The following is a 21,718-nucleotide window of genomic DNA, read 5'->3' as shown; positions in this document are numbered from 1 at the left end:
AACAATCTGTGCTCATCTTTTTTTTGTCAAACACATGCAAATCTGTTTTTAAAAATTGCAGCCCTGTCTAATTAAATTTTCACTCTTTCTAAACTTTGTAATGGAAAAACTGGCACATACACACACATACACATCTGAAATCTATGAGAAGTACTTGTCTTGGGTGGTTCTAATGTATGCTCTTCACTTTTATTTTTTAAAAAAATTGCCAAACTCTATTTCTGAGATTCATTTTAAGGGAATAATTTTAATAGATGCTCATGAAAGGAACCTGTGTGGCTCATTCTGCCTAACAGGAAAATGTCTGTTTTTTTTAATCGAGGTATAATTTATATACAGCAAAAGTCACCCTTTTTAGGTATACGATTTGATGATTTTTGATGAATGTACACAGTTGTGTGACCACCACCAAAACAGTGAACTGTGTTGCCCATTAGAGTTGCCACATGTGGCTACTGAGCCCCTGCAGTGTGGCTCCTCCAAAAATTAGAGGTACTGTAAGTGTAAAATACACACCAGACTTCAAAGACTTGGTTAAAAAAAAAAAAAAAGCAAAAGATCTTATTAATATATGGTGAAATTATATTTTACATATAGTGGGTTAAATATTAATATAGTTAAACTAATTTTACTGGTTTCTTTTTCCTTTTTTGATGTGCCTATTAGAAAATTAAAAGTTACTGCCTTGCCTTTGTAGCTCAAACTACATTTTTATTGGGCCATGTTTTAGAGATTATTTCTAGCCCCCAAAGAGCTCCCTCTCCTCCCCTTGCAATAGATATCATTTCTCCACTCCCAGCTCCTGGCAACCACTGATCTGATTTCTAACCCTGAAGTCTTTCTTTTGGTCGTCTCTAAAAAATATTTCTTCTTTTTGTCTTCTATCTTCTAATTTTCCATAATCATCTTGTGCTGTTCTAAAAATAGTTCTTTTTTTAACTTTGAAAGATCTGGAAATGCCTTGCCTGATCATTTCCTATAGTTTTCATTAACCAATGTCATTTTCATTAACCAGTTCCAATGCTGGTAGGACCACCACCACCAGTGGATTCTGGGTAACAAACTGTCTTCCAAAGGAAGCACGCACAAGTGGTTCATCATTGAATGGAGACCACTGTGCAAACACACAACAGCTCTACTCAAAGATGCTGCGGGAGGGGCGCCTGGGTGGCTCAGTCGTTGAGCGTCTGCCTTCTGCTCGGCTCGTGATCCCAGGGTCCTGGGATTGAGCCCTGCATCGGGCTCCCTGCTCAGCGAGAAGCCTGCTTCTCCCTCTCCCACTCCCCCTGCCTGTGTTCCCTCTCTCGCTGTGTCTCTCTCTGTCAAATAAATGAATGAAATCTTTAAAAAAAAAAAAAAAAAGATGCTGCGGGAGATCTGAGCCAGAGGTGGGGAACCTACTGTAGCTTAATTTTATTTAGCTTTAAGGAAGTGGAGAGAAAGCTTTATCTGTGCTGAGAAAAGGTTGGACAGACATATAAAAAGCATTTACAGGTAGGAGGGGGAGCAAGGGCAGGAAGCTTGGGCCCACGGGCAATGTCTGCCAGTGGGAGCTCTGTGATGACTAATGATAATGGCCAGAGAAAGGCAGCAAGACATCTAAACTGCATCTCCTCCAAGCCCCCACGCTAGGCTCACCTATTCCCATTCTTCTTTTCTCCTAATTCCCTTCTAATTAAAATGAAGTTAATCATTATTTGTAATAGGTAGTCACATTTTCTGCTTCTATCCACATTCACTCTTTATTCATTCTCCAGTTACGGCATACCATCTTTCTGATTTCCCAGAACTTAAGGAAAACAAGGTAGGCCACCTCCTATCCATATTTTCTCCCATTGGGTTAGTTTGGGAGCTGCATGCTAGTCTCTCTACCTCTGAGCTCTCGGGGTCCTTCTGGATTATCAACCTTGAGCACATTTCCCTAGATTTCTATACCTCATTCCCACCTCCCCCCACCCCCTTCCTTTGCAACGCCCAGAGAACCGGGACAAAATCTTTGCATTTTGAGCATTTTATTGCTAGTCTTTTAAGGAACTGTAGTAAAATGCCAACTAGGCTCTGCAGTAAAATGCCAACTAGTAAAATGCCAACAAACAGTTTGTTTCCTCTGAGATAACTAAAAGCACCTGCGAAGTAGTCTACATCCTCCACCCCAAAGATTTCTTGTGGAAAACTCTCTCCACCAAGAGAACCATCTACCCAATTCAGAATAATGGCAAAGGAAGAACTAAATGTCCAAATTGGATGGGATTCATTTTACCAGGCCTCTGCTTAGCCCCAAAAGGATCCCTTCCAGGCATTTCCACCCTGACTGGAAAATGTACTAGAAATGGAAGGTCTCCAGTGCAGTTCCCAAGTGAAACACCGAGAAAGGATGATAACTACGGTGGGTGCTTATGACCATCAGAATCCTGGAGGGGCTCACAGACCAGACACCAAGCTGATGGATGTAGAAACTGCCTGACAACCACAAGGATCCACCTTTCTCTTGTGGAAACTCCGGCCCGGGGGAAGGAGATGGTCAGATAATCATATAAACACGAGTATAGTTTATTAAATGCACACAGGATTCTGAGACACAGAGTTGGAAACAAGTCTATGTTTGAAATTTTTTTTAAAGATTTTATTTATTTATTTAAGAGAGAGGGCACACTGTATGAGCAGTGAGGGTAGGGACAGAGGGGGAGGAAGAGGGACAAGCACACTCCTCACTAAGCTCGGAGCCAGACTCAAGGGCCCAGTCTCCACAATCCTGAGATTATGACCTGAGCCAAAACCAAGAGCTGGACGCTTAACCAACTGTGTCACCCAGGCACCCCTATGTTTGAAATTTTAAAATAAAATAAAAACATTTTCTCCAGAGAAGCAGTGCCAATGAAAGAGGAAGTAGTTTCAATTTCCTTAACTATGGAATAAAAAAAAAAAACCAAAACCAACCATTTACCATGCATTCCACATATATAATCTCTAATCATTACCAAAACTCTACAAGAAAAGATTATCTCTAGTTTGTAGATGAAGCAGAGCCAAGTTAAAAATGGATCTGCTGCTGCTAGAAGTGACGTGGAATTTGATAGGCACCCAACTGGTAGGCACACAGTTGTTAAATTAATAAAAACTGGAAAAGTACAGGAAGTATTTTAACAGAGAGCTAGGAGAAGACTATGGATTCCCCACATTTGGTGTTGTGTGAGGCACTACCAATTTTGGCCCAAGGTAAGTACAAGCCCTGACATTAGGAAATAAAACAAGAAAGGCTATATGCCTATCTGTTTGGCAACTGTATAAATAATTTGCATTTAGTTCTCAAATAAAGAAGCAACCGTCTCCATCATGCAAGAGTCTGGCCACAGGCCCCTGGGGAATTAAAGCCAGACCCAAATGAAGTTAATATCAACAATGCCAAAGAGAAGGGCTGTTGTAAGGACTGAATGAGACAGAAATATACACAGGCTGTTAACAGTGCCTGCTATTTTTCAAAATACTTCAACCTAGGCACTTGTGACACAAAGGGGATTATTATTTTTAACCTACACTCTGGGGGCAGTTAGCATTTGAATGACTAATCAAAAGCTCATATAGGGGCGCCTGGGTGGCCTCAGCCAGTTAAGCAACCAACTCTTGATTCTGGCTCAGGTCATGATCCCAGGGTTGTGAGATCCAGCCCCACATAGGGCTCGGTGCTGGGTGTGGAGCCTGCTTAGGATTTTCTCTCCCTCTGCTCCTCCCCCCGACCACTCCACCTCTCTCTCTCTAGCCCTCTCTTAAAAAAAAAAAAAAAAAAAGCTCATGTAAACAGAAAATCAAGTCAATTATCTGCTGAACACCGGGGCGTTGTTGCTCAGTCTAATGGCTGCCACAAATGATTTTTCATCAATCAAATGGTGTTCATGGTGGGCTATAAGTATTGTACGGATATATTCTGTTTATGCTGAAGTGGGAATAAGAATCTATCCAACCCAGTTGTCTAAACTTTTCAAAATGGTGCCCTTGCTGAAGATTGACACCAGTCCTCTTTCTAGATGCTTTGGAGGAAATATTGTCACCCGATCCTGACAAGAAAGTCAAATCCTGATGCTAGACTATTGTCCCATCTGCCTCTAAGGAAACTTTTTGTTCAGAGTGTTACCCAAATACACAAAAGGACACAGTATAAAGACCTTCTAAGGCAGCTCTGTCCAACAGAACTTTGCTACAATGCTGGAAATGTTTTGTCTGCCCTGTGATAAGCTAGCCACTAGGTACAGGCAGTCACTGAGCACTTGAAATGTGGCTAGTGTGACTGAAGAACCAAATTATTAATTTAATTTTAATTTTAATTGCCACATATGGCTAGTAGCTGCTCTGTCGGATGGCACAGTTATGGAGCTTACAAAAGAAGGCTGTGTGCAGTTTTTGTGCCTGCTTGCTCTTGAATGCTTGCATATGGGAGACCTATAGCCCTCATCTACTGCCACTGTCCACCAGCTGTATAATCAGCTGGGGCTAGTTCTCAGCAGCCTACCTCCAGAGGGCCTCTGGACTCTGAAGGCAGATCTGGGTAATCTGAACTGTACAAGAAGTTAAGATTGGGATAAAAATACACAACTCAGGCAGTTGTCATGGAAATTAAATGACCAAGCATGTGAAAGCCCCCAGCAGAGTATGCAGCATCGGTAAAGGCTTAATAACATTTAACTTTGCTTTACACCAAAACACCATTCTCCTTGAATTAGGTACATGAACTTTGATAAGGTTTTGTCTGGGAATAAACCTGTAACTAGAGCGTAGGAAATTGTACAGTGTCCTCTCCCTACCCCCAAAAATAAACACTAAATATTTCAGCTAAGAATTTGGTTTGGAAGAAGGATGCCCTTGTCACAATAATTCTTATAAAACAAAACAAGCTACAGGAATAAAGGGACTTCCTGTTTTCTAAAGAACATCTCTTGTAGTCTATTTACACTGGGTTCCCTCACCCCAACTTTTTTTGTGTGTGTGGTAAAATACACACAATAAAAAATTTACCATCTTAACCATTTTTTAGTGTAAAGTTCAGTAGTATTAAAATTAAATTCATATTTACATCGGTTTTTGTCTCCAAAAATAATATATTAACATGTAAAGATGATATTAAAATACGTCTAAGGCGAATAAACATCAAATCCAAGAGAGTGATCATGGGAAAAATTGGGGAGAAGGGAAAAGGGAGGAATACAAAGGATCTTAAGTTTTATGTAGAATGTTTTGTTTCTTTAAAAAAATCAGGGGCGCCTGGGTGGCTCAGTTGGTTAAGCGTCTGCCTTTGGCTCAGGTCATGATCTCGGGGTCCTGGGATCGAGCCCCACATTGGGCTCCCTGCTCGGCAGGGAGCCTGCTTCTCTCTCTGTCTCTCCCCCAGCTATGCTCTCTCTCAAATAAATAAAATCTTAAAATAAATTTAAAAATTTTTTAAATTAAATATGGAAAAATGTTAAGACTTGACCGAACTGAGTTGTAAGTAGATAGGTGTTTCTTACATTATTTACTACATTTTTATGTACTCTTTAAAAAAATTTTTTTATTTTTGACCATGTTTTACAGTTACAGAGAAGTTGCAAACACAGTATCCATTCATCTCCCCACCCACTCCCTCTAATACCAATATCTTGTGCAACCAGGACAACGATGAGACAGGGAAATTAACTCTGATATAATACCATTATAAAACTATTAACTAAAATAAAGAACATATTGAAATCGCTCTACTTTTTCTATTAATGTCCTTTTCCTATTCTTGGATCCTACCCAGAATCCCTCAGTACTTTTTTCTTCTATTTATTTATTTACTTTGGAGGGGGGAGGGACAGAGGGACGGAGAGAGGGAGGGAGAAAGGGGGGGAGGGGGGGAGAGAGAGAGAGAGAGAGAGAGAGAGAGAGAGAATCTCAAGCAGACACCCCACTGGGTGCAGAGCCCACGGGTCTCCAGGCGGCTGGACCTCACAACCCGAGATCAGGACCTGAGCTGAAACCAAGAGTCAGACATTTAGCCAACGGCACCACCCAGGTGCTCCCCTCAGTACATTTGTAGTTGTTATTTCTCCTCGGTGTTCTGCAGTCTTTGACAGTTTTTCAGCCTTTCCTTTTATGACCTCAGCACTTGTCAGTTATTTTGTTGAATGGCTCACAATCAGGGCTTGTCTGATACTGTCTCATTCTTAGGCTGTGATAATGCATTATGGGCAAGACTACCACAGAAATGATGCTGTGTCCTTAGTGCATCATATCACAGAGTTTGTGATAATTTTTGTATTGTTAAACCAGTTCATAATTTCAAAAGATAAAAAAAAAGCAGCTATATCAGACTGGGTTCTCCAGAGAAACAGGACCAATAGTAAATATATGTATATGTGTATGCATACACACACACACAGGTTTATTATAAGGAATTGGCTCATGCATTTATGGAGACTGAAAAGTCCCAAGATCTGCCATCTGAAAGCTGGAGAGCCAGTGGTATAGTTCCAGTCCAAGGCCAGAGGCCTGAGAACCAGGGGAACTGATAGAATAAGCTCCAGTCTGAGTCCAAAGGCAGGGGAAGACCAATGTCCTCACTCAAAGACAGTCAGAACAAATTCTTCCTTACTCAGTTTTTTGTTCTAGTCAGGCCTTTAAAAGATTAGGTTGATGGCTACCCACACTGGGGAGAGCTATTTGCCTTACCCAGTCTACCCATTCAAATGTTAATCTCATTTAGAAACACCTCCACAAACACGCCCAGAAAAATATTTAATCAGATATCCGGGTACCCTGTGGTTTGGTGAAGACAACACACAAAATTAACCCTAACAGTAGCTTAACTTCTAAATTAGAAACTTCCTACTCCGTATATTTAGGTCCAAATTCTATCAAGCCAAGTGGATTTTAGGAAGTGTTCCAATTTTTAAAGTTACCATTATTACTAGCTTCAGGCCCAACATTGTAAATTCATGACATACTATCATTTAAAAAATCTTAGGGGCGCCTGGGTGGCTCAGTCGGTTAAGTGTCTGCCTTCAGCTCAGGTCATGATCCCAGGGTCCTGGATCGAGCCGTGGGTTGGATTCCCTGCTCAGTGAGGAGTCTGCGCTCCCTTTCCCCCACCTCCCTTTTGCTTTCAAATAAATAAAATCTTTTTAAAAAATAAAAAAATTTAAAAATCTCAGGAGGTTTTACTATGGATGATTTTACTTCAAGAGAAAAGGTGATGATGAGCCATGTTATATTTAGATTAACTGTGATCCAAGAGAAGCTTGACCAGCAAATCAAATCAAGGCCTTAAAGAAATTAATAAAAGCTAATTAAGAACCAAAAATCCCCTGATCTCTTACTACAGGTGAAAGCTGAGCCATCTTTTAGAATTGACTACACTGCTCATCATGGCATCCTAAAGAGGTTCTAGGTCACTGCTTCTTCGGAAAAAGGTTGGCTGAATGAAAAAAAAAATATATATATATATCAAACTATGCCCTTTTTTTCTGGGACAAGAGAAGGTGAGTTTCAGAGACTTTCACTATCACAGTTGTACATTAAAGTGAAATATATGTATGCATATGCACACATAGTTGACGCTTGAACAACATAGCTTTGAACTACACAGGTCCACTTATACATGGACTTTTTTTTTCCCAATACAATATAATATCTCTTAAGGCTATTAGTATTTTAAGTTTTGGGGAGCCAAAAGTTATGCTCAGATTTGCAACTGTGGGGGGGATGGTCAGTACCCTAACCCCTGTGTTGTTCAAGTATCAATTGCATATGTATATGTAAATACGGAAGAGAGAGAACAGTGTATAAATAAATAAACTTTCAAATCTTTTCTGAGGCTCCCCCCATTTGAAACTCTTTTATCTTCAGGATCACTCTAAATGTTGGTGGTTTAGGCTGGGAAATAATTTTTCCAACTTAAATGTTTATATTTAGTTCAAAGTGTTCCATTTCCATGGGTAACAGTAACACAAACGGCTTTTCCCTTACCTTCACGGAAAGAAAGCTACTCACAAATGCTTTTCTAGGTTCCCAGTGCTCTGGGAGGCAGTCACAGGGGTTTTTATAAAAAGCCAGAGCAGAGTGATCCAGGGCTCATTATACCAAAGAGGAAGTTGAACACCCATTTTAAATCTTTTGGCCCACCCCAAATGTGGATGCCATTGTTTTGGGCCAGTCCCACGTACCACACACACCTCCTGCATGTCTCTTAGAACACACAGCTCCACTCAAAGTGGTTTCTTTCAAGGAAACAGAACACGGGTTTGCTTCTGGGCTGGGTCAACTCTCCCAGGGATCTTCCAGGGAGGAGGGAGGCAGTCAGTCCCCTGAGAGACAAGACTGTGTAGAGGGTAAGAGTATGGGCTTTAGAGCCAGACTTCCTACGTTTAAATCCAGGGTCTAGGGTTTACGATCTTGGAATGTGAGCAAGTTACATAACTGCTCATGCCTTGGTTCCTTCATCTGTAAAATAGAACAAATAATGGCACTTAGCTGATGGGGCTGCTGTGAGGATTAAACAAACATATAAAGTGCTTAGCACAGGACCTGGGATGTAGTAAATGCTCAATAAAACCTAGGGAGTCTGTAGGTCCTGATTCCACCCCCCTGGGATTAACCTAGGTCCCCAGGCACTAATAGGAGTTGTGGTCACTCGCCAGCCATTGGGTAGAAGATAATGGTTTTTCTCCCCAACTCCATCACCTGAAACACAGTTGCCTAAAATCAATCTTATTTAACAGAACCTAAAATTTAAACCAGTACAACAGCGAAAAACCTGAGCCACAGCAAGCTTTAAATGTAATCTTGTTAGGGGCACTTGGGTGGCTCAGTCGGTTGAACGTCTGCCTTCGACTCAGCTGGTGATCCCGGGGTCCTGGGATCAAGCCCCCAGAGCCCCCCGCGTCGGGCTCCCTGCTCCGCGGCGAGCCTGCTTCTCCCTCTGCCCCTCCCCCTGTTTGTGCACGCTCTAATAAATAAAATCTTTAAAAAAATGTAATCTTGTTAAAAGGAAATAAAGAAAGAAAAATATTTGGAAAGGATATTAAGCAACTGATAGATTCCAATGAGTTGAGAGGTTCTTTTAAGTCAGACTTGTATTTCTTGGCTTTTTTTTGGTGTGTGTGTGTGTGTGTGTGTGTGTGTGTGTGTGTGTGTGTGTTTAAATCCATGCGTCTTTTTTGATAAATATAAAAACCTTATGGTTTCTCTTAACGCTATTTAAAACTTTTACAAAATGGACCAAAAGCAAATCTAAGCAATGTTAATTTAAGAATATACTTGTTCAAAGTACACATGGGCTTTATCTCTAAGAAACGGAGTAGGTGCCCTAGTCCCTTCCTGAAAATCACTGAATTGACCAAAAAGCAGTATCATATAGCCTCACAGTTTACACCAGACTGGAGGTTGCTATACCGAGTTTATCAAGATGATTTTGCTATAGAAAAGTTTTTTTGGTTTAGTCTATGCAACTGAGAGCCTTTAATCCTATAGGACCCACATTTGTCCTCAGAATTGCACATTTGGAAACAATGAAAGATTTACTACCTCCACCTATGGCTTACCCACTGAGAACACTATAGCAATGAAGGCAAAGTGACCAGATTGGATCACTGTGGAGCTATGATCTGACCAATTCCCAAATAATTTCATGATGCCATTGGAAAGGGAAGGGTTCACAACAGTGGTTAAGGGAAGAGCAGCCTGGGAAGTAGGAGGGCTTGGTAAACAGAAGGGATACTGCTTTCAATTTTAGAAGGACCAAGACACCTCATGTTACTGGAGGCAGTTAACAGAACTGGACAGAGATCTTTCCAGTTGACAGAATTGGGGTAGAATGCAGACTTAATCTTGCAATAAGACAAAAGCCTAGCTGGGAAACTCAAAGAAGAAAATGGAGGTCTTCAGCATTGCATTCTTACAAATTTCTCTATATCCATCCTCACTTTCTTCCTTCTAATATCAGGGAATAACCCATCCCTCTACCCATGCCAGGAATCCCACCCTTACTCTCTCCAAAAGCAGCAATCTCTTATATTTTGAAACTCTCCCCCCGGTATCGATTCCTTGCCCCTTTTATATTTGTGGAGTGCGTGCAGAAACTAACCTCGACTCTGCTTCCTTCTCTTACTTTCTCATTCAGACATTTCTAAAGTATAGTCCGTACTCACTTTCTCACATTCTTTCCTCTCATTCATTCCTCAGCCCCGTGCAAACCTACTGATCCTATTCTCATGAAAGTCAACCAATAAACATCCATGCTGCCGAGTCCATTGTAAGTTTTGTTTTAATCGTGCCAAGTATTTCAATATATTTTGAATTACCTGGAAGAATGCCTGATAAATGAATACCACCATCCTGACTACAGCCTTACAGGATAAAATCTAAGCTCCCTAACAGGGGTGGAAAGCCTTCCATGATCTCACCAACCCCCATTTACCTCATCATGCTTGATCTCCCCCACACAATCAGCTGTTTTCACCTGGGGGTCCCTGCTCAAGCTGTCCTCTCTGTCGGAAAGGCCCTCTCCGCCAACTCCTCTACCCACCCCCCAACCTTTTTAAGAAAGAGATAGCACGAGCAGGGGGAGGGGGAGAGGGAGAGAGAGAGAATCTTAAGCAGGCTCCACGCTCAGCGCAGAGCCCTACACAGGACTTGATCTCACAACCCGAGCCCAAATTAAGAGTCAGACACTTAACCGACTGAGCCACCCAGGCGCCCCTCTACCCCTTTTACTTCACTAACTTCTACTCCCTCATAAATACTCAGATCAGAAGTACTCTCCTCCAGGAGGCCTTTCCGGATATCACCACCCCAATCTCACCCTGGCTGCGTGAGGTACCGCCTTTCGTTCTCGCCTGACATTATTTTTACATCCTGTTGCTGCACTTACCATTCTGTCCTTAACAAGCTGCTTAGGTCCGCCTCAGCAAGCAGGCTCTAAACTCCCTTAAGACAGGAGCCATCTTCCACAGTCACGTGACGGGAGGGAAAGACCTGCCATCGCATTTGTTCTTCTGCCCTCAAGGGGGATCCTCTTTAGCCCAAGAGGGGATGAGCACAGAATAGTGTGCAAGCAAGGGGATGGCTCTTGTGGCTTTCTATCCTTTTTTTCTCTTCCCACATTTCTGACTCTAACTTGGGGCCTTGTGTTGCCATAGTAACCAACAGTCCCGGAACACAGACTTCTGGCAGTTGGACTTGTAGCCACTACGAGTCAGGACCTGAAGGATTTCTAACATCCCCAGTTTCGGGCTCAGGAGCCGGTGGCACCTTTTTCATGTGGGCAGTCACCAGAGCAGGGCATGACAGAGTGTGCGTACGCCTGTGTGTGTGTGTTATTCTTCCATCCCCACGTACCTACTGGGGCATCACGGAAAAAGCTGCACTAAAAAGTGCCAACAGATGGTGGGAGGATGGGCATCTAAATGGCTATAACCTTCCTGGAAAGCAATTTGATATCAACTCCAGTTTAATCTATCAGTGATCTTTGATCCATTAAAGCCACAGATATATAGAGGGAGACATGAGGATTTATTGATAAGGGGGTTTACTGAAGATTTATTAAAACAATAACAACCACTTACTGGTCATCAATAAGAAAGTCGTTAAAAATGACAAAATAGCCATATACATGTTTACTGTAGGGTATGCCACAAAATATAATAATCTTAGCTTCAATAGATGATGTGACATCCACATATATGTATATGTGTGTATGTATATGTACAAATACACGGGTACACATATATGTACATATAAAGAAAAAGAAAAGGAAATCCACCAAAATGTTTTCAGGGATGGTTATCCATATCTCTGGACAGGAGGATCATAAGCATATTTAATGTCCTCTTCATACTTTTCTGTATTTTTCAAATTTTATACAATGATCATTTTTTCTTTTAAAACGCAAGTTGTTTCAACTGCAGCAAGACAGATGACGAGCGGTGGCAGGTGCAGAGGATTAGTTGAGAGGGTTGCCATACAAAGAAAGACATTTCTTCAAGGGAGGGGGTGGCCTTTTTTGTCCTTCATTAAAGAATACAAAAATAGGAAGAACTTCTACCGGAACAGCATAGTTACAAATAGAAAAAGGAATGAATAATGTTACTGTTTAAGTACCATGACTTCCCTCTCCTCCACAATCCCACCTATTTTTTCCCTTCTTTCGAAGATTCCTGAGTTGAGGGAGACCTGAGATTCGAATTCCTGAACAACATGACACACTCACCCTGCAGCAACGACGGATCAGACGGCACAGCCTGCAGCTCTGAATCAAACCTGAGCCTCTCTGTGGGTTATTTCCCCTGGGACGACACCGTCTCTTATGAGAACGCCACCTCCTATGAACACGTGTCTCCCAAGGGTCCTTCAACCCTTGTCCCTCCTATCCAAGGGACGTGGAGGACTGAGAGTACAGACAGACTCCTGAGGAGACGAGACCAAATTCGGGACGACCCAAAGCAGTTCTGCAAACTCAGCATCACCCTGGCCTGGGATGTTGACATAGGCTCTAACAATTCAGACTCCACAGCTAGTTGGGACATAACTGGAAGGCATCAGTGGATAGACAAGTACCCTGAAGAGAACACACAACTGACTCTCAGCAAACTGGACAGTCTAGTGCAAAAGCTTGAGAAATTTCTAGAAAATCAGAAAGACGAGGAAGGTGGTGACTCTGCCTTCCCTGGATCTGCTCAGGAGGAAGATTTCCAGTTGTGCAGCAGCTCCCCTCCACACATAGCTCAGGTCAGTCATCAAGAACATGATAGTTGTCAGGACTTGCCCCACGCCTGCCAACATAAAGGGATCATCCAGTTTCCACAGATTCCTCCAAGACTTCGGGAACATGAACTTGCTGAGGTGAGCAGAGAGATGCCTCACAGGCAAAAAGGGGCTGGACCTGGTTGGGGGCGGGGGGCAGTTTGAAATGCATGGAGCATTACTCCCTGCTCTGAAGCAAGGCCAGCCTCCCTCAGTGTCTGACTCAGCCCGGAGAGGGAGAGAGAAGGCAAGGAAAGGGGTCAGGGTAGAGTTGAAGGGAAAATGCTGAGGAGCACTGAAGGAGGAAAGAGGGGAGGGAAGTTAAGAAAAGACTAACAGTTATGATACCCATCCCACCCCCGGCCCTGTGTGTTTTGTTGACGTATTAAAATTTTGCATTTATAGTTGGATTATTTTTGACAAGGATTTGAATTCGGTAAGTGGGTAAATATTGGCCCCATTGTTGTCTGGGTTATGCGTATTTAACTCCTTCATTTTCTTGGCAGATGATAAGCCAGACAACTGGCAGCCAAAGGACAAGCACTACAGAGACCTCCTCAGTCTCATCGGGCCAGCCGGAGGAGGAGGACGCTCATTCTAGCACACGGGCCCTCTCCTGTGTGAACTTCAGGGGGGTCTTCCGCTGGCTAAGGCAGCAAGTCCTCACCTCGCTTCTCAGGAGACCACACCCCGAGGAGGCCACTGAGAGCCCCCAACAGCTGGCACAAAAGAAAAGACTCTCTCACAGAGGCAAGAGAATCCAACCTCAAATGCCCTCGAGTTAAGACACCCTCTATCGCCAGATGTTTTAACCTTTTGATAGCCCCTATTCTACAATCCCCATGAGTTGTTTTCTAATAAATATAACACATACTCTTACTATCCATGTCTTCCTCTTCTAGCCCACCATCGTGACGCAGGCTGAAAGTCTGTATGTCGTCTAGAAGACTGACGAATATTCTCTGCGAATTTTAAGAAGTATTGTCCTTCCTAATTTGAAGGCATTCTTGCTCTCCTCCTCCCTTCTTACTGTATTTTACTCTATTTTTATATATTTTCATCTTAATATTAACCCAAATGCCCATTTTCAGAAGGCAGCAGTATAACCCATCAGATTCCCAAGATGGTAGTATGGTTTGGGTTGAACTTCTAGGGCTCGAACAACTGGCAGAGTCACTGAAGTGACAGAGTCACTTCCTGAGTCACTCAGGAAGCGGATTTCAGTTTGGCAGTGTTTCAGGAGTTCAGACGGCGGATCTGATGTTCCCAGGGGACCTGACTGGTTCGAGTGTGCGCTGCATTGGCTAGAATAAGTGGCTCGCTCAGGAAGTATGTGAGGATTGGGAGTCTACTTAACCACTCCAAGTCTAACCCTTCTCGTTCAGAAGATGGGGAAGATAATATGAACCTCACAGGGTTGTTGCGAGAACGAATGAGATAATGATAATTTCGTTGTTGCTGCCGCTATTCATTTTCCAGAGGATCTCCCCAGAAAACTCGATCCCAGGGGCATCCCAGAGTGAGAGCTTAAGAGTAATTCTCACTGAAATATCTCCCACACAGAAGCAATATTTACCCAAAGTTATGGGTATCTGCAGATCTTGACTCAAGCAATCCTCTCCCAGTCCATTCCCCACTGTGTCTTCTGAAATTCCTTTACAATTGGAGGTAAACTTTCCTCTAAATTTCAACTTCTTTAAGGAAGACTGCACTCATCTCTCACCCTTTTGCTCTGACCTCTCCCTTTTACTGAGATCAACTCCCTTTCCCACGACCACTACCACTCTCACTTATCCACCCACAGGCTTACCCAAGAGCCCTCCTTCTTCAGCTTTTGCTACCAGCCTACATGACCTGCAGAGTTCATGTGCCTAAAGCATGGGATTCTTTGGTCTCAAATTCCTCCCTTTCTTCAATTTCAATTCCCTTTTCTCCTTTCTTCTCTTTTTCCTTCCTTCCACAAATATTTAGCACATAGAAGTGCCAAGTACTTTTCCAACTTACAAAAACAAAGTCCATCCTTGGGGCTCAGGCAGCTCATTAGTCAAGAGATAAAGCCATGTAAACATATGACTAGAACAGGTTACAGGTGATAGTCTGTATGAGGTACACACTGAGTCCTAAAAAATAATCAATTCAACACGAGGAGGTGGATTGTTAAAAGTTTCGTGTCTGAGGTTGCTTGAGTTAAAGGTGGAGGACTTGAAGCTGCTGGATAAATTGGTGTGGTGTTAAATTGTGCAGTCCTGACTGGTTACGTGTGAGAGACAGTGGGGATGATATTTCCCAAGGAATGACAGTATGATGGGAGGGAAAAAAATCAAACAACAGGGCCTTCTTAGCAATATATGCTCATGGTCACGTCCTGAGCTTCTTCACAGACAGACTCCTCACTTTATCCAACTCTCTGAGAACAGCTTCCCATTTGACTGGCTCCCTCCAATGCCCTCCTCCACCTGCACTTCTCTTTGACTTCACCAAGACTTTGAGTCCCATTACCAGCCCCTGTTCATGAGTTTCGGTCCCTTCCCTCCAGATCCGACCCAGGCACCTCCTTCCCCAACTACAGCATATCCACCACATCTAGTAGCATTCACAAAGCCTTGCCCTTTCCAGATCTTCCTTTAATCTATACTCACCACATTCCCCAACAGTAAGGGCCAACACACGAAACACAGGGATTACTTTCTCCATTTTTGGAGAATTCCCCCCACTGCCTTTTCAAGTCCCCCCCCCCCCCCACACACACACACTCCCTGGGGAATTTTTCCTTAAAGACTCTACTCTGGAGTTACTATGAGGCCAAGAACTATCCTTCCAGCTAAAATTGACCACATCCTTCCTTAAGCCATCCCCCAGTCCCCATCCTGCCACCCTCACCCCGTGACTTGTACTTTTCAGTTTCTTCATGTAACTATTTTGCCTACAGACTAACTTCTTAGTGCCTTTTTACGGCAGGATCCTAACACAGTGTCTGGTATGGAGTGGTCTGGCTATATGAATTTTTAAAATGATTTTAATATATCTTATTTCTTTCAACTTTTTCCTATATAATTTTTTAAAAAGTGAAATACAACAGCTTAGATTTGCTATTCTTGAAGTTAAAAGTTAGGGCGGACAGAGTTAAGAGCAGGCGTGGGAGTAGAAAGAGGGGAGGCAGGAAGAAAACAGAAATCCATGGAAGGTCAAGAGAGGTGATGACCCACAGGCTGAGAAACATAACACCAGGGGAAGTTAGCGACTAATTTGAAATGTTAATTCAACAAACATACATGGAGCCTTAATGTTGCTGTAGACTAGATGTATGACATGCCTAAAAGATGACATCTCCTAACACCATGGCACTAGTAACCAGAGCTCTGTTATTTTAACTTTTTCCCTAATAATTAAGCCAAGCTCTAAGAAAAACTCAACCAAAATGAGCTACCTCAAAAGATGGCCCATGGTGAATAAGAAGCCCTGTTCATTAGCAAGATTTCTTACATAGCTGTGCTTATTTTTCAGTGTTATATAAACCTGCTTGATGGGTATGAGGTTTAGCTCTAAAGTTCAAACAATGTCTTTTATAAGCCTTTACAACAAATATTCTCTGTAAAGAATTAGAATTTGAAATTTCTTTAGGGTTATCATGCTACATCTCAGAAAGCAAGTCAAAGTGCTTAAAAATAGAAACTATTTCAATACCTCCTCATTCATTATTGTGTCAAATATGCTATGAGGCTATTAGCTACATGCTTAACTATGACCAGGTTCTCCGCTCTTTTTCCACATACATGGGGCTGGGGTTGGAGGAGGCCCACTATACATCAAAAGGACTGAGAGCAAAACGGAAGTGGTCACTGAAAGATCCTATCTTTGCTGTAACCTTAAGCATCGAATGCAAACACATGCAAATCGAATTAACCAATACATTCTGGGACTCCCATTATCTCAATACACAAAACTAAAACCATTCCTTCAAGTCAACTGCTCAACCTTGAAACCCATTAAAGCTCAGCTACTCGAACTAGCAAAGTATTACCTTAAATATTCATATTCTAGAATCTATAACATAATGAGCCAGAATACAGTGAAAACTTATCAAGCAAACGTAGAGAGTATTCACCTTTCTCCACACACAGAATCAGATAGACGAATGTAAATTTTAGAGCCCGCCCCATGTCAATTTCTTACTCAGTAGGATCTCAATGAGAGAAAAAAGTGTGTGTACCATACCAGCAAAACAAAGGCAAAATCATTTTCTTCAGACTTAACGTAATGTGAAAGTTCATGGCTCCCGAGGATACAGAGGTCTAGATCTACCTGGTCACAAAAACAGTGTCCAAAATCCTCTTATCAAACAATGAAAGGAAAAATGAAACAAATTATAAACAAATTCCTAAGACTGCCTGGTAGGGTTTCCACACCAAGAGTTAAGAATGGTTTTGTTTCGGCAGAAGGGATAGCTAACTGCTTCAAAAATAAGTCTTTTCATTATGAGTTGCAAGTGGAAGGTCTACTGCATGCAGTGTACTCTCTAATTTCAAGATGGATGAGGAGGCTTTATATTGCACTGCCTGGAGTCAAGCTTTTCCCGCTACCCCCTCACCCCCTCATCCCCCAACAAAGAGAACAACACCCTGCTTTCACAAAAGTGAAATAAGATCCTCATCAGATAACACCCAATCACTCAGCGAGCCAGTCATGAGTCAGGTGGGTACAAAAGCCTTAAGATGAATTCCCAAAAGGATTATAAACCTAGATCAAGAAATTCCCCTACCAAACAATTTGTTGACTAATCCACCTTTCAAAGGAATTCCATGGTTTTGATGCCCTTTGGATTTCAATCTACTATGCTTCCCAAGGAACTATTTCTGAGGCATTTTCAAATGGGAGGGTACACATCAAATATCTATTCAGATTATGGCTGCTTAATGAAAACTCATTACTGAATTCTCTTGGTCTAGAAGGAAATCACAATGGCAATTTAACTTCATTTGTCCTCATCTGTATCAATAAAGATTGATTATTTTAAGTGCAAATCCCCACAACTAAACAGATCTCCCTCTCCTCACAGAACTTTCCCATGCACCCACTCACAAAGGAAAACAACGACGAGTTCAAGTTCATCGTTAATACAGGCTTGGAAAGTTGTTTTTATGTTTCCCTTTCATCACCTCCACTGCCCCTCTGTCTTTGGGGCCTAGGTTTTACCCAAACAGGCATGGGATGAAAAGGAGAATTTTTCTCCAGCAAAGTGACCACAAATTAAGTTAGTACCCTATCACAACCACCACCATAACAACAGATGCACATAAGAATCAAAAAAGAATGCTAACCCACTTGCTGTGATGCGCACCGAGTGTTATGTGGAAGCGCTGAATCACTACATTGTACACCTGAAACTAATATTACCCTGTATGTTAACTAGAATTTAAATAACAACTTTAAAAAAATTAAATGCTAAAACCATTGGGTGAATGGGCTCTTAGAGAACAAGGCAAGTATATGGTCTCGGGGAACTACCCGGCAGACTATTTATTAGTTATCACAGGGATTAGGTACCTTTACAATGGAGAGAACTGGTGAACACCAGCTTAACTAACCAAATGATTCAATTCAGCCGAACCAACATCATGCATGTACCTTCTGTTAGCACTGTGTGTTTACCCTGAATCTCACCATGAGGAATCCAACAGTCAGATGAATCCAGAATATAAGAAATTCTTCTAGACAACCGCCTGAGACTTTTCAAACATGTTAACATCATGAAATACCAAGTAAGAGAAAAAAGTCAAGGAGACCAGACAATTCACAAAGGAGACCAAAGAGACATGACGACCAATTGCTATTGATAATCCTTCAATGAATCGTTCATCAAGTTCTCAAAACTATGATAAAAAAATTTTTAATAGGTGGACAAATCTGAATATGGACTGTATCTTAGATCATTTTATTGTGAATAGTAAGGCTATTATGGCTACGTAAAACAATGTCCTTGGTTCTTAGGAAATTAAGAGTGAAGCATCACGGTGTTGGTAACTTATTTTCAAATGGACCAGGAAAAAAATATAAAATAGAAAATGAGAAACAAAGATGGGAAAAATATTAAGAAAAACTCCGGTAAGCAGGGAATCCAGAACTTTGCTATGAAAATAAAATACTATATTTGCTATACTTGTGTGATAATAGTATCTTAAAGATGTACATATTTAAAGCATTAAAATCTTTAAATGAAACTTAGGTATTGAGTTCTCAAATGATATAGGCTAGGCAGTTCTCTAATCTGGATTCATTCATTCATACTGGCACCTGCCTTTCGATTCACCACAGGCTGCAAGGAATTTTCAGTCTCATGGGTTAATAAATATTCATCCCACAAGTCCCTCTACCTGTAAGTTGATCCAGTTGAAAGCAGACTAGCATATAGGCATTTTTTAAACACTTTCAGATTTCAGGAGTTTATTTAGCTTTTGTTGAAATTTAAAAGAATAACTTTTGCCAAATGGAGAGCTAGGCTCTCTTCTCGTTCAAGTTATCACAAAAGTCCCAAGGCCTGGATAGCTCATGTTTACCTTCAAAAAAGACCTTCTTGGACATTTTCTGTTTTTCACAAATCAAGGAACAGCCTGCCACTTTATAGTACTAATTCTTGCAGACTGTTTTCAACATTTCCTTTTATTTTCAGCAGTGAGAGAGTGTTTTGATTTTTCAAACCTAACAAGCAGCATAAGCATACAATCACCATATAATGCACTGAATATACCAGGGAACTTGTGAGAGCAAAACAGGGTGCTTCTAGAGTCCTTATTAACATTTTTTGGTGTAGTCCTCTTACAGGATTAAAGCTATAGATTTTCCTTAAACAAATCAGACATTCACATATATTAACACTTCGCAAATAATTCAGAAAGCTCAGAGACTCCTTGAATCCTATTCGTCAATACCAGGTTCAAAACCCAAATTTCTCAAATAAAACTTCCTGGCTTCAAGTCCCAGGTCTACCTCTTATTTGCTGTGGACGCTGGGAAGTTACTTAACCTCTCTGGGCTTTCCATTTTATCTATAAAATATGAGCCTAGTAGTACTAATCTCAAAGTGTTGTGGTGAGGGTTTAGAAAAAGTGCCTGGCATGCAATATGTGCTTACAAATTTTAGCTGCTGCTAGTTGCTGTCACATATTTCCTTTTTAAAATCTTCCTGTTAAAAATCTGCCACAGCTCCTTATGCCTACAGAATTAGGTCCAAGCAAACTGTCATTAAATCTCTCTAAAATCAAATCCCAATGTACTTTTCCAGTCTTATTTTTTTTTTTAAAGATTTTATTTATTTATTTGAGAGAGAGAGAGAATGAGAGATAGAGAGCACGAGAGGGAAGAGGGTCAGAGGGAGAAGGAGACTCCCCGCTGAGCAGGGAGCCCGATACGGGACTCGATCCCCGGACTCCAGGATCATGACCTGAGCCGAAGGTAGTCGCTTAACCGACTGAGCCACCCAGGCGCCCTTCCAGTCTTATTTTATAATGCTCTGCACTTGCGCCTCATACCTTGTACTTTTCTGCCCTAGTGCTTTGCTTATACTGTCCCCTCTCTTTGCAAATGCCCTAACCATGTTAGTCTGCCCTGCTACCTACCGACTCCTAAATGCACCCTTTCAAGGTTCATGTTAAATTCAAGCTCTTCGGGGCACCTGGGTGGCTCAGTTGGTTAAGCGACTGCCTTCGGCTCAGGTCATGATCCTGGAGTCCCGGGATCAAGTCCCACATCGGGCTCCCTGCTCAGCAGTGAGTCCGCTTCTCCCTCTGACCCTCCCCCACCTCATGCTCTCTCTCTCTCTCTCTCTCATTCTCTCTCTCAAATAAATAAATATTAAAATCTTTAAAAAAAATAAATTCAAGCTCTTCTACGGGAGTGAGCAGGCTAGAAATAATCTCACCTTCCTCTGTGCTACCACAGCACTCCCTGTAATACGTGTACGTTTTATCCTGTTTTACAGAAATGTGCTGCCCTGTCTTTCTCTCCCGCTAGACAAAAGCCCCTGTGTTCTTCTTATCTTATCTTTTCATGCTCCAAAGCCCCTGGCCCAGTTTCTTGGACATGGTAGCTCCATGAAATGGTGAAATGAATGGTTATCTGCAGGAAATAATTGAAACAGATAATATCTGAAATTGCATGCCATTTCCTCTCATATAAAATTTAACTAGCTTCTACTTTAATTAAGTCTAGTCCTTGGATATTTATATTGGGGGCCAGGGAGCGTGGCGTAGTGTAGATGTTTCCTGAGTGGAAAAGCTCAGTTTTGTATAACAGACAAAGCTAGTGAACGGTCACATCTTTCTATTTGTCTGAGTAGAAACTGATACTCTACCTTCCCTTTTTTCAAAAAGATTTTTTTTTAAGTCTTCATATTTCCAAATCCTCCAGATAATGTTTAGATTCGTTCACCCATTCAAATACATTTACGGAACATAACATGCTAGAGGCTGCGCACCAAGATGGTTGATAGACCCCTCCCTTGAAGGATTCGTACTTGTCGGGGGGATGGGCATCTTGCCAGACACAGCAAAGGGGAAGATCTGGGAGAAGGAGCAGACAACACGGGCAAAGGGAACAGCCTATGCAAAAGCGAAAGTCCTAAAAGGCATGCGTGGCAAACCGTGCAAAGTGCAGTTTTGCTTGAGCACAGGGTGGTAAGGGACAAAAATCGGAAGTGTGCCGGGATGGAAGCCAGATCACGAAGGAGTTCTGAATTGTATCTTCTGGGGAGAATGGGATTTTGAAGCAAGCTATTGAGATGATTAAATCCACGTTCTAGAAAGGTTTCTAATCACAGCAGTGTGGCAGTGGGCCTGAAGAGAAGTTGGCAGTAGGAGTAAGAGCAAAAAAGAAAAGAAAAAACGGCCAGCCAGGCTGCGTGGTGAGATGGAAGGACTAAAATGCAGTTTTAGTCCTTAAGCAGTTTTCTCAGTATGGTTGGCGGTCCTGCTGTT

At 41.9% G+C, this 21,718-nt stretch overlaps 2 protein-coding genes across 7 annotated transcripts in view; one reads left to right on the top strand and one right to left on the bottom strand.

The window, feature by feature from the left end:
• The window catches only part of PPFIBP1 (PPFIB scaffold protein 1), a 172,501-nt gene that overhangs the window by 80,312 nt on the left and 70,471 nt on the right, over window positions 1-21,718 (bottom strand). The gene's annotated exons all lie outside the window — the stretch shown is intronic.
• On the top strand, window positions 12,205-13,570 carry CUNH12orf71 (chromosome unknown C12orf71 homolog). Its single transcript, XM_028113300.2, is given in 3 exon segments — window positions 12,205-12,735; window positions 13,257-13,518; window positions 13,521-13,570. Coding segments are annotated over 3 exon segments (843 nt in total).

Source organism: Eumetopias jubatus, unplaced genomic scaffold (genome assembly GCF_037043125.1).
Source record: "Eumetopias jubatus isolate StellerSeaLion01/CBP00866 unplaced genomic scaffold, mEumJub1_p1.0 scaffold_8, whole genome shotgun sequence".
Lineage (NCBI taxonomy): Eukaryota > Metazoa > Chordata > Mammalia > Carnivora > Otariidae > Eumetopias > Eumetopias jubatus.
Note: the sequence above shows the minus strand (reverse complement) of the source record. Positions and strands in the feature narration are given on the sequence as shown.